The sequence below is a fragment of the Columba livia genome, chromosome Z (assembly GCF_036013475.1).
Source record: "Columba livia isolate bColLiv1 breed racing homer chromosome Z, bColLiv1.pat.W.v2, whole genome shotgun sequence".
Classification (NCBI taxonomy): Eukaryota; Metazoa; Chordata; class Aves; order Columbiformes; family Columbidae; genus Columba; species Columba livia.
Window position 1 is genome coordinate 25,340,440 of NC_088642.1, and position 16,983 is coordinate 25,357,422.

The 16,983-nt window shown below is 44.8% G+C and overlaps 1 protein-coding gene across 2 annotated transcripts; it reads left to right on the plus strand.

The window, feature by feature from the left end:
- The first annotated feature begins 569 nt into the window (after positions 1 to 569).
- ISL1 (ISL LIM homeobox 1) lies at positions 570 to 14,626 on the plus strand. Of its 2 annotated transcripts, none has more exons than XM_065045185.1 (7): positions 570 to 1,138; positions 1,273 to 1,380; positions 2,204 to 2,393; positions 5,661 to 5,920; positions 7,875 to 8,158; positions 9,722 to 9,889; positions 12,084 to 14,626. In XM_065045185.1, exons 2-7 carry the CDS (start codon positions 1,353 to 1,355, stop codon positions 12,198 to 12,200), a joined length of 1,047 nt encoding a protein of 348 aa, XP_064901257.1. In that variant the 5' UTR covers positions 570 to 1,138; positions 1,273 to 1,352; the 3' UTR covers positions 12,201 to 14,626. The 2 variants fall into 2 exon arrangements, with proteins under 2 accessions (XP_064901257.1, XP_064901256.1); XM_065045184.1 differs by having other exon boundaries at positions 578 to 1,138; positions 7,872 to 8,158.
- The last annotated feature ends 2,357 nt before the right edge of the window (positions 14,627 to 16,983 follow it).

A 16,983-nucleotide genomic window follows, 5' to 3' on the forward strand; every position in this document is an offset into this window, starting at 1 on the left:
GTCTTCTCCCTCTTTTTTTTTTTTTTTTTTTTTTTAATAAGAATGTTAAGGGATTCTCCACGGGGAAAAGCAAAATTTCTTCACTTTTCTCCGAGAATCTCCATTCCCGGCCAACCTACGAAAACTCATGAACACCCTAAACACAGGATGCGCTTCTATTTACAGATTGAGGAAAGGAGAGGAAAAAACAAAGCCAAAAAAACCCCCAAAGGATCCTAAAGGGATTGGAAATACAAATAGAATTGAGAGAGTGTTCAGAGACAATTTAAGGTAAATATTTGTACCTTCTTCGATCTTGTGTTTAACTGAAATACATGAAGCTTTTATCCGCAATTTCAAGGAACAAGGAGGCTGGAGAACAAACAGTCCCATGTCATGGCTGGGACCATGACCAGCCAGCATGCCCTCTCTCCCCGCTCAGGGCAGCTTCGCCTGGGCAAACCGGAGCAGCGTCTCCCGCCTAGGAAAAATAAATCCTTGAAAAGGAAATAGTTGGTTTAACACCACCATCCCAAACACCCTCCTCCCCCCCCCCCCAAAAAAATATATATAAATGGAAATGGTAAATATGCCACGGCAAAACCGAGAGGGGGAAAGGGTGGAGGAGCCCGAGCGGGCCCGGGATGGAAAATGAAAGGTGTGACGGGAGATAAGCGGCGGGGATGGAGGAGAGCGACAAGAAGAAAGTATAAAGGGAAATACAAATGAGGAGCGAGGAAAAGTTGCCTCCGAGAGCCCGAGCCGGGGCCGCCGCGCCGCCAGACGCTGAAATATGATAATCAGAACAGCTGCGCCCGCCGTCCGCAGCCAATGGGCGCCGCGCAGGCGTGACGTCCCCGCTCATGACGTCAGGCCAATGGCGAGCGGGCTGAGTTGGAGCAGAGAAGTTTGAGTAAGAGATAAGGGCGAGGCGAGTGCCCGAGCCGCCAGCGCTCAGTCCGGCACCGCCACTCCGCCGCACCGCTCCGGCATCGCATCGCACTGCACCGCTCCCGCTCCGCTTCTGCACCTCTCCCGCACCGCTCCCGCACCGCTCCGCGCGTCCGGACCCCGCCGCGCCCCCGGCGCAGCACCCCGCACCGCGTCTCGCCGTGCGCCCCCTTCTCTCTCCGCAGCCCTGACAGTGTCTCCCACGCCGGTGGTGTTTTATTTTGCCTTTTTTTTTTTTCAAGTTTTTTTGTTGTTGTTGTTGTTGTTGTTTTTGTTTTTTTTTTTCCTTTGTTATTACTACTTCTACTGTTTTATTATTTTTTAATTTATTTTTATTTTTAGCGACAGCTCTCAAACCTACTTGGTGTCTTAAAACGAAACCGTACACCATTTCACTGTGGACATTACACCCTCTTACAGATATGGGAGACATGGGAGACCCACCAAAAAGTAAGGCGGAATTTTTACCGTTGTTGGAATAAATGTGCTGTCTATTGTAATCGTCTCAGGCAGGCGAACTGCCAAAGAGCTGAACTTCATTTGAATGGTAGAGAAGGTGCCTTTGTTGCCATGCCTGCATGCTTGCTATGTTTTAACCTCGTAGCCTTGTATGTTAATAGACTAGGGTCCTGCTCTTTTTTAAAGTTTGGGGAGCAGGAAGGATTTTAATGGCATCTCCAGACACGGAGCCTTAAATTTTCTTCGTGCTGCGATGAGGCTGTCTGGCTATATAGCACCTAGTCCGATCTAGGGGAATTAGCATTAGACTTTGCAAAAGAGAGCAAGTGACAACCGTAATGATGCTTGGTCTTTCTAACAGTCCCGGGCCCCTCTCCTATGGCAAAGGGCTGAATGGGGAGCTCACCCAGCCACGCGTTCATCGTTTCCAGTCAGAGCCTCTTAAAAAATGAAATCAAACATATAGGTGCTCTCCCCGTGAAGAGAGGAATCCAAATAAGCAGTCAATAAAATACAAATAAAACAACGAGAGAGTTCGGAGTTTTGATTCTGTGTAAGGCTTGAGAAATGAGGACCTTCATTACGAAGACTGTTCACATCTGCATTTTAACATATTTTCAGCCTGCTTTCTAAACGAGGCAAGGTTTGGATGGCACACTTCAATTACCATACAAAAGTGTAATACTCTTAAAAACAAAACAAAACAAAAAAAAACACTCTCAGAGTACACCCTATAAGGGAGCGACACTAACAGTGTGTTTATCTCTGTAGGAGAGTAAACGGTTAGTCAATCATGTATTTATTTTCATTTCAGAAAAGCGCCTGATTTCCCTATGTGTTGGTTGCGGCAATCAAATTCACGATCAGTATATTCTGAGGGTTTCTCCGGATTTGGAATGGCATGCGGCGTGTTTGAAGTGTGCAGAGTGTAATCAATATTTGGACGAGACCTGTACGTGCTTTGTTAGGGATGGCAAAACCTACTGTAAAAGAGATTATATCAGGTACGCCATTTAATTTTTTACGCCATTGTTTAATTATTCGGTGTGATTTTTTTTTCTTTTAACTTGCTAAATCTGACAGAGTCAGGAAGACGAAAAAATGTGAGAAAGAGAGTGAAAAGACAATTGTTATGTTTTTAAGTGATTTCCACATAGATAGGCGAGGGGAAATTTAGAGTCAAGTTTTTTATTCCACAGATTAAAATGCAAATCTCTGTATAAACAAAACTTCATTAGGGAACTAGCTAGTGAATGTGTGGGACCCTCCTGAGGACTTTGCAATGCATCCTTGTGATTCTAACAAACTGTGAAAACGTAGTTAATGGAGAATATTTTCAATAGTGTGGATGCTGTGAACAACACGGATCTAATCGCTTTTTAACACAACCAGAGAAAAGCAACTCTCTTGTTTTTGCAAAGGCACAATGGCATTAATAAGAAAGGAACGTCAAGTATATATGCCATAAAAATACACCGGGGTGGATGGGGCGGGGGGGGGGGGGGGGGGCGGAACAGAAACAGAATAACCAACCAACAAAAAAAAAAAAAAAAAAAACAAACAAAACAAAACACCAAACAAACCCCCAAACAAAACAATTTAAAGCCTATCGGGGCGGGGGGGGCGGGGGGGGGAGGGAGAAAAATAAAAAAGGCAAAAGAAAAACAAAACCAAAAGTCAAGTTTCCTTCTGAATAAAGAATCCTTTTATGGGTAGGTTAAAACCTAGACCTAAATGTTTCGCAAAATGTTTCTTCACTAAAATAACAGACATTTAATCTTTTTAAATATTAACCCCTTTGGTGATATCTGACTGCCTTTTCTCTCTTATCTTATCTATACTGATGAATTAGACAGAGCAGATCAAATTGCCCATCATCTGTTCGCGAACAATTGGGTATATTTAGATAATGGAACCGCTTCCTTCCTCACATTAAAATCTGGTAACTGATAAAATGTGAGACTTGCCAATCCTGACACTACAGAGAAACCAAAGGAGGAATTTCGAGTGTGTTTATTATTTGTGCTCCTGGGTCATAGTGATCCGTTTCAGTGTTGTCTACTGGGTTTGTCAAACCAGAACTTGGTATGACACTGAAGTATGGACAGTAATATTTTTACTGAAAGTTTTGGCAGCAAGTGCCTACGTAGCCAGCTAAGACATCTTTTCTAGTTTCTTTGTAACGCTCAATTGCGATAAAGCACTTGAGTCTTTCCTTCTCCAGTGCACAACTCATAAGCAGATCATTCCTTCAAGCCATGTTGTGAGATTACTCTCGAAGTTTTACCATGGTGAAAAACAGCCCGCTTTTTTTTTTTTTTTAAAATCTTTCTTTCTTTTCCTTCCTTTCTTTCTTTTCCCTCTCTTTCTTTCTCTCTTCCCCTCTTTCTCTCTCTTTTTCTCTGTTTCTCTCTCACTTTCTCTCTCTCTTATTCTCTTTCTCTCTCTCTTTCTCTCTCTCTTTCTTTTCCTTTCTTTCTCACTTTCTTTCCTTTGGGTCCTTGCTCTTAAATGTTGTTCTTTCATAATTTCAAGTGAAAGGAAGGTGTTTGGACAGAGATGTGCTCATTTGCCCCCTGTAAGAACTCAGAGGGAGAAATTTAAACAACAACAACAAAAAACAGCTCTTTTGATTAATTAATACGGAGTACATTTAATTTACTAAAATTTTAAAAGTAAGTTTTACGTTATGTGCCAGACGACTTTGAATTAGATCGTGAGCCAATCTATAATTGTCAGTCATGTGGGCAACCCCCGCAATTTTTGTACGTATTAATGCATATATTTTTGCTATAGTTTTGTTGTTTAGCCGCTTAGCTGGTTGTTTGGTTGTTTGGGTTTTTGTTTCGTTTTGTGTTTTTTCTTCTCGGTAATATGTAGCTTATAGGATGAGCACACCTCTATAGCCGTAGCAGCTAAAGATGTGAGTAAATAAACGTCTATACCGACAAACATACATCACAGTCTATCTCTGAGGAAGCATACTGATGAGGAAATGTATGGGGATGAAAATTAACTCAGTTTTAATAACAGTTTTGCAGTTCTGTGGACCTTGTGTATCCATATGTGCATATATCCGTACAAACGTTAATTTTACTTAATATCAGGGGGATGGCTAAGGAGCACCCGGCAGGAGCCCAGAGACTGTGTAGTTCTAGCTAGACACCCGAGTTTGAGCATTTTCTCCTGTTCATTTGCTGATGGATGAACTGTCCCGCTCTCCTCCACGGGAGACGAGGAACTCACCACCCACTCCTGCTTGTAACCCCAGAAACCCCTAATTTGCCCTGTACAGATGTCATTGAGAAGTTGCTCCTTTGCTGCTGCCGGAGGGCTTGAGTCCCGGCTCAAGGTGGGAGCGTCAGCATGGGGGGGGAGACGGGGCAGTGAGGCTCAGGTAGGGGGGGTGCTGCGGAGCCAGAGCACCCAAAATGTCTTTTAGTAGAGGGCGGCAGGGAAGAGCTACACTACTGTGTGAGTATATGTATATAGAAAGTAGGGTGTGTGAAATTTGGTATGAAATGAACCGCGTTGGGAGAGCAGGCAGGGAAGAGTCCCGGTCGCTGGCAGAGCCAGCCCCGCAGCGTCCTAGAGACTAAGCTGCCGGCAGTCCACACATGCATTAAGCAGCAAAAGTTCTGAATGGATTCCTCGAAAAAATAACACCATTTGGTGAGGTCCGCGCTTTTGTGCGTGGGGATTGCATGGCAGCTTCGCTAGCCTCGCGTTTGCCCGGTGTTTGCACGGGCGGTCCCGTTCAGCTCCGGGCCAGGCTAGGTCGGGTGCCCCCGCCGTCAGGAAGGAGGGAGAGGGCAGAGCCAGCCCCTCGCCCGGTGCAGACTGGGCTTTGGGGCAGAAAGGAGAGTTCGGCATCTACTCGGGAAGGAAGGGGGTCGTTTTTTTTGTTTCTCCCTCCGTTTTGCTGCCCACATCGCCAGCCCATCCCTCTCCCTTTTCCTTGTTCACCGATGTGTCCGGGTCCCCAACGCCTTTTACGGCCTGAGGATCACTACGCTGACAGCAAATGAACCCGTGTTATTCCTTTCTTCTTCTGGCTTCTGTATTTTCAGGGGTTGTTTAACTAGTGGAATTCGTGTGGCGCGTCTACACGAGGCCACGGGGCTGCCCACGAGCGGGAATGAAAACCTCTCTCTTTCTTTTCCCCTTTCCTTTCTCCTCTCTGCCACCCCCCTCTTCCCTTCCCTCCCCTTCCCCCTCCCGTTCTCTCCCTCCTTCCCTCCCTTCTTCTTTCTGGGCTGGGCCCTGCTCAGGTTATACGGCATCAAGTGCGCCAAGTGCAGCATCGGCTTCAGCAAGAATGACTTCGTGATGCGCGCCCGCACCAAGGTGTACCACATCGAGTGTTTCCGCTGCGTGGCCTGCAGCCGTCAGCTCATCCCCGGCGATGAATTCGCTCTGCGGGAGGACGGCCTCTTCTGCCGGGCGGACCACGACGTGGTGGAGCGGGCCAGCCTGGGCACCGGGGACCCCCTCAGCCCCCTGCATCCCGCCCGGCCGCTGCAGATGGCAGGTACCGCCCGCACCCGGCGCCGTGGAAGCCTGCGGGGCTCGGCGCCGCCCGGCCCGGCGCCTGGCGGAGGAACGTCCGCCGCTTGCAGCGGGTCCCGTGCCCCCGCAGAAAGGCGGCCCCAAGCGTGCGCACCCGCGGAGAGACGGTGCGGCGGCGTCCCCCGCGTCCGGGGCTGCCGCGAGTCTGGCTGCGGTGAGGAATGTCCGCGTATGCGGTACGCGTGAGGCGGAGACACCCGCGCAGGGGGCCGCACTCCCATAGCCTGCACCCCTCCTGCTCCGACAGCTCACTGGGTGCGGGAGTTGCCCCCCCGCGAGCCCGGAACAGCCAGGAGCCTAAGTCGGAGAGGGAATGAGCCGCTGCAGGAAGCAGGTCTGCGGCAACACACAGACCCCTCTCCCTCCTGAGTGTGTGGAAAAGCTGGTCTAAGCACTGGTCGAAGCGGGAACAGAAAAGAGATAGACTTAATAACTACAGGCGAGCACTTAGGCTGTAATTTAAAACTGTCAACAAGCTAATCTTCGTTAATTGCCTTTTAAAGTGACTGTGCCTTCTTGAAACGTTTTATGTGATTTGATGAGAATTTCATCTTAAACCTCAGCATCGTAACTTCAGAATCACCCCACCTTATAACTTTGCTTAAAGTTTTAGTTCTCGACGGCTACATCCGATATTCAGAGACGCTTAGTTTTAGGAAGGGACACATCCCTGAGGCAAACTCGGCTGGACAATTCAAGGTGGGCCGGCACTATATCTGTGCAAGTAACTGTAACTAGAAAGGTCGTTTACAGACGTTTAAAAGGCCCCCTTTCCCGCTTCTGAGCTGCTTTCAAGCTACATATCTAAATATAGGGAGAAATAATACCGTAGCTGATCACGGCAGAATTTTTGAGAGACTGTGCTTGCTCCCTGTAGTGTGTTTGTGCACGTCTCCGAAAGGCACATTGAGTTGGGAAGTACAATTCTGCTAATATTTGAAGAGTTCGTATTGTTTTCACCGCATTTGCTGATTTATTGTTACAATCAGAAAAGTCGAAAGCCGAGTGTACAAAAGCAAGCAATTCTGAATATTACCGAACCAGGATTTTAGGAGGAAGGGAAGTAAAAAGGTAGTCAAATTACATCTAGATAGCTAGAGCTAAACAATACGTAGAAGAACAGCAGAATCACACGAACACTTTAAGCTCTTGATGTGATGCTCCGCGTACGTTTGCATTTCTTGGCGGTTTCCACGAGTTGCTGCGCTTGTTCCTCTTTTAAAGGACTGTCAAAACATTAATATTTTTTAGTATTCGCCAGAAGTTGACATAAATTCACCTAGGACCTCCACTTTCTAAGACAGTCTCCCGTCTTCCAAGCTCTGGGATACGGGGCTCTCGCAGGATTTTCCTCCGCAGTCACGGTGCAGCATATTTGGCTTACTTTGCTGTGATTTGGAAGTATCAAACTGCCGGGAATTGTATGTTATCGCGGCGTCTGGACAAACTGAGCTAGATTCAGTATACAAGAAGCAGGGCCGATTAATGATTAATTTCACAACTACTCTTTCATTAATTTTCGGGTCAGAAATCCGGTTTGTCGATTCCTAGGAAATAAATACACAAACCCCTCCCTTTCCTAGCGCATGCACACCTTAGGGAGCTCGCCACGCACTGTCAAGTCTCATGCAGGTTCAAGCTTCTGTCGTTAAGTGTTTTAGGGGGTGGTTTGTTTTTGCAAATTAATTATCTGTGAAGTCAGAAATGTCAGTCCTGTCACTCCACCAGCGCATAAAGCAGAGGAGGCTGCAGGAACTCCGATAGACCTGACTGCTTGAATGGCCTTTGAAAGAGAGTTCATCACCCCTCTCTCTCCACCTCCCTCTGTCCCACCAGCTTAGATTCATAGTCTCTGCTGAGTCCCTGCTTCCTACTCATGGGGATCCTGTTCCTACTTTCCCCTTCCCTTACAGCAGAACCTATCTCTGCCAGACAGCCAGCTCTGCGACCCCACGTCCACAAGCAGCCCGAGAAGACAACCCGAGTCAGGACTGTCCTTAATGAAAAACAGCTTCACACCTTGAGGACCTGCTATGCTGCCAACCCCAGACCTGACGCCCTCATGAAAGAGCAACTGGTAGAAATGACTGGCCTCAGCCCGAGGGTCATTAGGGTTTGGTTTCAAAACAAGCGGTGCAAGGACAAAAAAAGGAGCATTATGATGAAGCAACTTCAGCAGCAGCAACCCAATGACAAAACTGTAAGTGGCTTCATCCTCTGACAGTGCGCAGCCTTCCTTTCCGAGGAAAAACGCCTGGGCTACATCCAGCCAGGCCAGCCTCTGGGGTCGGTTTGACGCTCTTGATTTTGTGGGAGCTCCCTTATAACAAAGAAAATGATACCGCTTAACTATTATCAGCTTGTTTCTACTGTCAGTGCAATTAAAACAGACCACGGTGGGAAGCCGATATAGGCTGCTCAAGTGAACACGTCTTTTTCTAGGGCTAAGGATACGTAGTGGATTAGACTAACTTCTCTGCACCATGAATTGCGACCTGCAGAGCTTATGGGATGTAATAAGTCCAGCCTTGTGTAATATGTATAATACAAATGCAAAGGACTTCCTGAGGGGAAAATGACGCTTTCGCCCTCTTCAGTGGTTTACACAGGAGTAAACCCATGAGTAAAACCCATGAGTAAGAGGGAAATTCCATGTGTTTTCTTAGCACTTTCTATAATACAATGTGCATGTGTGTGTTTGTCAGTGCACTTACTGTAGAAAAATATAAAGGCAATGCAAAGTTTTTGAATTACCATCGTATTTACAGGTTACTTAGAACAGATATAGTTCTTACACAGAGATACATAGAGATTTTGTCCGGGATCATATGCACATGTGATGCAAACAAGCGGAAAGTGCCGGGTTCAGCAGGGCAAACTGGCTGTCTCCATTTTAAGCCAACTTTTTTTTTTTTTTTTGAAATATTTTTTTTTCTTTTTCTAATTTTATTTATTTTATTCCCGACCCCTCGCTGTTGTTAGTCCACTTGCAGAAGAGTCTGTTATTCTGCCTCTGTATATTGACTGACCTGAGAATGAGTATTAATTCATAAGGCTGCCTAGTTAAGTGGAATTTAAGGAGTTTCATTTTACCCTGTTGGAATGCAATAAAACACGATGCTATTAACTCTCCTGAACAATCTATTCGTCGGAGCCTGAAGTTATTTTATACACAGTGCCTGTACCACAGGGCATATAGCAAGAGCTGGTGGTTGTTTTTTTTGTTCTGTGTGGGGTTTTTTTATTTATTTATTTTGTGGTTTTGTTGTTTTTGCTTTTTTTCTTAATTGTTGTTATGGGTTGTTTTGTTTTAAATTTTCTTTATTTTGTTTCGGTAGGGGTGCGGTACTGACGTAACCCGGTTTTGCAGTGCAGTGGATATGCGATCCAGTTAAGGTCACGCAGAACAAAACCAGTCTGGATGCGGCATAGAAAGGCAGCATGATTAACTGTTTCTTGTGCCGAGCTGTGCATCTGAAGCCACGATACAGAGTGCTCGTGTTTAAGAAAGGTTGGGGCGCAGGGGGTATGCCTTGGGAGAAATAGGAGGATTAAAGGGAAAGAAAGTAAACTTCCACCGTGATTAATGCAGTGGGTAGAAATAGGTTGACCTAGAGCAGAATAGAGTAAGACATTCACAGCAGATTAACAAAGCAAATACAAACGACTGTATAGATAAGATAGAAAGCAGTTTATTGACTCAGCGCTTATATACAATAAAGTTAACCAAGCTCATTAACATCTTTTTCTGGGCTGTTTACAGAATATCCAGGGGATGACAGGAACTCCGATGGTGGCTGCTAGTCCTGAGAGACATGACGGTGGTTTACAGGCGAACCCGGTGGAAGTGCAGAGTTACCAGCCGCCCTGGAAAGTACTGAGTGACTTCGCATTGCAGAGTGACATAGACCAACCTGCTTTTCAGCAACTAGTAAGTGTCCATTCCCAGCAGGAGCAGGTCAGCCTGTACCCGGCGCAGAGCAATAGGGGATTCTCTAAAGGTGTTGGATGTCCTCAGAAAGATGAGCAATCTAGCCTAGCTGGGTTTTCCTGCAATTGTAAGGTGGGCATGATGGCATTCTGTAAATGCGGTGAACTCAATTGATTTAATAGGGCTTGCTGTAAAACCTATCTTAGTGCCCAGGAGAGCTCTTGCTGATTTGCGTGGGAGCTGGACAAAGCCCGACCCTGGTCTGAGGTTAACTCAGCTTGTACACTTTGAAAACGTCTCTATCAGAGATTTAATACACTATTCACATACCATTTAGTTGTATGTACATTTGTGAAAGCAGTTTCTAAAATTCTCCCCTCCTTGCTTCGGGACAATTTTGCCTTTATGCGATAGGGTAGATTTAAAACATACGATTGTGATGTCAGCCTGTGCCCTTGTTTTGTCACACAGACATTAGTACCTTAATTAAGTTTTTTAAGTCCTTGTTTTAAATAAGGACATCTAGATATAGCTTTATACATATATATGTGCATATATATATGCATATATAGAGTTTAGACCAACTGTTTTACTTTGAAAATTGAATTATTAGTACATATTCGTGTGAAAAATGCAAACGGTATAATAAACTGCCTTAAGCCAAAAGGAAACAGACCTTCTAGAATAAATTCTGTTCTTAACTCACTTCCTTATGCCTGCGTCATTTGGCAGCTCATATGGGACCATATATCTACAATACTTAGGCCCAACAAGGTGAATTAAGGACAGAAGTTCAGCCTTAACTCAATTTCCTGGCCTAAGTGTGTTAAAACCAGATCTTTAAAATAATAAGGTATGTTATGTATAGTTCTTCAGTGATTCAAAATAGTACTTAATGGTGGAAAAAAAAATATAGACTTTTTTTTATTTGTTGGGCATTTTGTCAACATGAAGCAATGGAAGACAAAGGTTTGTAACCCTGTTTAGAACTGTTTTCACACCTTTTCAGTTTACTATAACACTCTCTTGCAGGATCGCTTTTCTTTGCCCAGTGGCAGGCTGCAGCACGCTTCTCTCCCCTGGCATACTGTGCTCACTCGGGAAGCTGCAGCACAGCAGCAGGGCTGTTTGCATCATTTTACCTCTAGAGCAATGACTGGCTTTCCTGCATTAATCAAGGTGTCAAGCAGACACAAGAAAAATTCATCTCCTTTGGCTGCCTTATTTATTGTGCCTTAACAGAACAGGAGACATTTAAAACCTTTGATGCAGCAAGTTTTTCTATAGAGTAGTTTTTTAATTTGTTTGTTTGTTTGTTTAAAAAAGAGGCAGGATGGAAGATGGATAGCCCAAATACTCACACACATACAGGTAGAGAGATCATTAGATAGATGAATATTGATATATATTGGACATAATGTCTGATACTGAAGAGTTAAAATAAAGAATAGTGTATTGAACAGATGGTTCATCGACCATTCAAAGCACGTCTCTAATCTGGAAAGGGCCTTAATCACAAGATCGGCCACCTAAATATATGCCAAATAAATGCTTTTGAATTAGTAAAACTTCACCCTTCAAATCATGCCTTTTCCCAACGCTGCTCCTAAACTAACAGGAGCCGCGGGGCACATTAAGAGGGAGAAGTGTGACCCTTTTTATCAAACTAACTCTCGTTAAAAAGAGATAGCACCCTCTTCAAATTAGAAATGAAAGAGGATGGCTTGTTTCAAATGCCTTGTGCTCCAGGGTGCTCCTTCCAGGTTTATTTTAGTATGTGCACAAAAGGGAAAAAAGGTGACCTTGCAGTTTTGTGTAAAAAAACCACATGCACTCTTAAATATTTGACTAGAACATCCTGTTGGGATTGCCACTCTTGCAAGACAGGGAAGAAGGCCTCATTAATGTTTGTTTATTTGCTTGATTTTTCAGTCTTCCTTTTAATTTTTTTTAACCTGTTTATTTGTTTTGTTTTGTTTTTTTTCCACTTGGTGATTTAACCTGAAGGAGATTACTCTGAAGTCAATGGGGAAGCGAAACAAATCAACAGTGACACAGCGTGCTGTGGAAATACATCAGGCCATTCGGCTGTATTCATTTGTACATTCTTTTTTGCCTTTGCCTGCTACTTTTCTTCGATTGTTACAGTTGTAACAACAGTTCTTTTTTTTTTTTTTTTTTTTTTTTTTGGTAGGTTAATTTTTCAGAAGGAGGACCCGGTTCCAATTCTACTGGAAGTGAAGTAGCATCAATGTCCTCTCAACTGCCAGATACGCCCAACAGCATGGTAGCCAGTCCTATTGAAGCATGAAGAACATTCTTTCAGATTTCTGTTGTTGTTGTTTCTGCCCTTACCCTCACCCCTGTTGGAGAGAGTGGAAAAGTGATCGCGTTGGGACTCCGAAATTTAGAGGGGAAAAGTATTTAACAACCCTGTAACGAACCTAGCAAGGAGCTGCTCCATGAAACGAACGGAGTCATGTTTGAAAACACAAGGTAATATGGTAGCAACACTGTGAAGACAATCATGGGATCTTACTAGAATAAATACTAAATGCAAAAACAAACCCCGTGCTATTCAATGGTCAGAGGAGGATTGAAAAGACGTTTTCAAAACGTAAAAGGATTTGTACTCGTGGATCTCCAAAAAAAAAAAAAAAAAAAAAAGGTGAAAATAAATCTTTTCCGTTTGACTGCACATCTTAGGGAGAAACCAAGGTAGAGGGACTTTCTATTCAGTCCCTCCCAATTCGCATGGTGCTGTTTCTATATTGGTGATTGCCTTGCCATAAAGTGCTCCAGTAGGTTTCCATCGTCAGGAAAGAGACGATTTAGCCTTGCGTTGTTGAAAGATTCATTGCAGGAAGGTGGAGCTACGTTGGTTTGCAATGTTGTTTTTAGTTGACTCTTTACAAGGTGTTGTTTCTTGGGTCTCTTCTAGCATGTACTGTAGCGGGGTTTTGGTTTTGTTTGGTTGAGATCCACTCTCTATCAAGTCTGAAGGGATTAAAAGTAGGTTTTTGAATTCCTCTTTAAAAACCAATTTATAAAAGCGTTGCAACAAGGTATACCTCTATTTTGCCACAAAGCGTCTGGGGATCGTATTTGAAATGTGTCCGTCCAAGAACCTTCCCCTCCCCCAAAGATGTGTATCGTCTTTGGTTAAAACGTCTGTTTTTCTCTCTTTGTCTTTCCCTTTCTCTTTGTCTATCCTTTTCTCTCTCTCTTTCTCTATCTCTTTCTCTGTCTCTAAAGAGAAAAAAAAAAAAAAAAAGGAAAAGGAAAAATAAAAAAAAAAAACTTTTTTGTTTGCTCTTGCATTGCAAACTTATAAAGTAATTTATTATTTATTATCGGAAGACTTGCCACTTTTCATGTCATTTGACTATTTTTTGTTTGCTGAAGTAAAAAAAAAAAAAAAAAAAGAAAAAAAAAAAGGTTGTACCGTGGTCTTTGAATTATATGTCTAATTCTATGTGGTTTTGTCTTTTTTTTTTTCCTTAAATATTATGTGAAATAAAGCGCCATATGTAGAATTATTATATCTTCAGGACTATTTCACTAAATAAGCGTTTGGAATAGAAAAAATGATAATAATATTAATATTAAATAATGAACAAAGTTCCCTCTTTTAAATATTTACAAGTTAGCAGCAAAAATACCTGAAATAAAATATTGCATGCAAAGCAGGTCGTTAGTGAATAAAAGGAGTGTGATATTTTATTGCAAGTATTAACGATCAGCTTGTAAATTTCCGTTTCAACAACTATATCAGGGCTAGTTGGATGCCTTAGCTTTCAATCGATAACGTTAGAAACTCTCTTGTTCCACCCCCATCCCTTGCCCTTAAAAGTGATATTACTCTAGGCATGATCTGACATAACGTTAAGACACCTAAAGAACTGGGAGCTCAGGCTTTTTGCTGAGTTCTATTATTTTTAAAAAATAATAAAAAGAAAGTGCTGTATACCAAAGCCTCGTTGTTGAGATTGTTGAAGTGACCTGTACTTTAAGTGTAAGCTCCTGATAAAAGGGACGCTTTTTTGCTTAACAAGTCAAGTATGACCATTATTTATCAGTGTCTGCTGTCAAAACTATTGAAAAATGCTGCAGGAGGCATACATTTTGGGGATATTGCTGTGAAATTGCACGAATCGTGTTCCTTATTTTCTGTCGACTTCCTTCTCTTCACTCCCTCTTTTCTTCCTTTTTTTTTTTTTTCCTTTTTAATAGTGGGAGAGAGGGTGATGAAAGCTAGAAACGTGGGGATTTCTTGGGGAAAAGTAGAAAAAAGAAGAAGAAAGAAAAAAACCCCAACACACTCACACACAAACATAGAAAGGGTTGGTTTTGCCCCACTCTAAGTGCTCTCTACTACTCCCGGCCAGCACAAAGACGAAGGCTCGCTTTAAAAAACCCTTAACAACTGGAATATACAGAAAGTTTAGTCTGACAAAGACAAGTTGGTTTGCATGACCGTTACTTCAAACTCCAATATTTTCTTAACATAACCTTCTTTTTCTTCCCTCCTCACCATCTCAGCCCACCCTGAGCAAGCTCAGCTATAGAGACAAACCATTTCGACAGAAAAAAAAATAATAACAATAAAAAGGTATAAAGTCTAATACAAGGATTTAAATCATCCTGATTAGAAACTGGATTCATTTTGTATGCTCAAGTGTAATACATTTTTGAGTACTTGATAAATATTTAAATAAATATGAAATCTACCTTAAACTGTGTGATCAGTAACCCTTGTGTTTTCACGCAGGATCAGAGGCTTGGTACGGCGCTTCGGGGGGCGGGAGGGAGAAAGGGTGCCATTTCTGGCCTGTGGTCTGACGTGTAAGTTGTTCGAATGGATCTTACTGACCAAGGCGGGGGGAAATGGGGAGTATGGACACCCTGTCTTCGACTCGGGAGGCTAGAGAGTGTACTTTAATTTGCCTTGAAAATAGATCAGGGCAACACGGGGGCCTTTGTGTTGACCTTTTGCCGCCTGGCTGATAATGAGTACGTGGGAAATACGGTCGCTTCTCGGAGAGATGCGCAGGGTTACGCCGGAGCAGGGGTGTTCCCGCGGTGCACACCAGGGAGTTGCTGAGACCCCCCCCCTATCCCGGGCAGGCCCTTCGGGCCCCTGAATATCTCTCGTTTCCGAGGGCCACGCAGGAAGGAAAGGTGAATTTTGGCTGTCGCTTCTTGCCAGGGGCAAGGCCACCGAGTCCTGTGCGGGACCGGGCCCCGCTGAGCGGCGCCCCGCGGTCCCGGCGCGCCCCCCCGGCGGCTGGAGCTGCCGTCGAGATAAGCTGACCTCCGGTAGGCAGGGGTTTGGCCTTTGGGCTGCCAATGGAGCGCTTTACTCCTCTAAACACACAGGGCAGCGTGTCTTCGGAGGGCTGCAGCTGCCCTCCGACTACTCGGTTCTGCAGGGGGCTGAGGGCAGGAGACTCACTCGTGATGTGTCTGCACCCCTACGGAAAGTCCGCACCCACGAACCTTCCGAGTGGCCTGTAGTAACTTCTTCAGCGGCCACTGGGGTGTCTCCGCGTCCCCTCGGCTGCTGTCTCCCCACAGAAGCACGTCCCTCTGCTTAAACCCGCATCCTCGGGATCACACCGAAATCTCCACCCGCCAAACTTCAGCTAAACAAATCTTATTTTAAGATTTTTTTAAATTTTATTTTATTTTTTTTCGGAGTGGGATGGGTTCTTTTATTGACTTTGGTTGCCTTTTCCATTTAACATATTTGTGACATAGTTCCTCCTTCCCCCAAAACCTTCAGTATTGTCTGCTGTAGAGCAAAGAGGGACAAACTTTCGAGTGGTCCATCCTGGTGTATTCAGGAGAACACCCTTCCTGAGCTCGGGCAGGAGGATTTGTGCAAGCCATAGAAAACATCCTCTTAATGAAATGCATGTCCTTATGGTGCTCTATGAAGGTTCCTGCTCTGGTTCCTCTTTTTGATCCGGGCAAGAACGTTAATTAGCAGCACCCGGTCCGCCGATGTTCTTGCGGCAGCCTCTCTTAATAATGTCAGATAAGGTCTGTTGAAGCCTGCTGTGATTTGTCTGAGAATTTTGTTTGCACACATAGAGGCCAATATTCAAACTCTTCTCATTTCAATATTTGTACCAGGTTAATTAGCTCTCAGCATCTCCAGCCAACGTAGCAATGAGACGCTGAAGCCGGGGACGTGAATTCCGGCGTTGACATCAGTTGAACATCTCGACAGTAAGTGCTTGCCTTTATATACATTTATATACAGGCGTATCTTAAAGAAATCACGTTGGGTCACCCAAATATGGCCATCGGGGAATCAATGAAGTTCCACCTGGGGGTACCGACCCTCAGGGGGTCGCAGCTCGAGCTGTTTCAGGGTCCGCGGTGTCGGGCGAGTTTCACGGGCACCCAGCCACCCGAGACCCCTCTGCACTCCTGAAACGCCGGCAGCGTTTTACGGTGTGAAGTGCAGCTGCTGGGCGCTTCGCGTGCTTCAGCGGAGCTGTAAGTAGTTAATAAAGGGGCTGGAAAGAGATCCTGTTTACTGATTGTTCCTGATTGTTGTTTTCTTGATAACAGAGCAAGCCACTGAATGACTGTTTGAGCTCAGGCGCCACAAACATAAACTTAACAGCTCCCAGTGTGCCGTCTCTGCTGGAGGATCACTCCTCACCTCTCGGGACTTGTGAAGTGCAGGCGGAGAAGGCAGCTCCCAAAGAAGCAGGCACCAGGGGGGCGCGGGAGGCTCGCCTGTATGACCGAGCTTTCCATATTGCACGACATCTGCCATCATTAGCAAGGAAAAAGGGATGTAAAATTAACTGGTTGCCTTTTCCCGAGCCTCCTGCCCGCACCGGAGGTCGAAGCAGGGTCTGTGCGCTGCTCTTCGCAGCGTCTCAGACGGAAGATGCGGCTTTTACATCAGGCAGCTGTTTCGTTTGAATTTCGTTGAATTTTCTTGCCGCAGCTAAGTGCCATCAAACAAGTGCTCCGGGCTCGTCCGGATCTGGGGAGAGAGGGCGACTGAGGCAGGGAGGGTGCGCAGCGGCGTCGTGGCCCGCCGGCGCTCTCTGCCGGGACAGGTCTCCCGG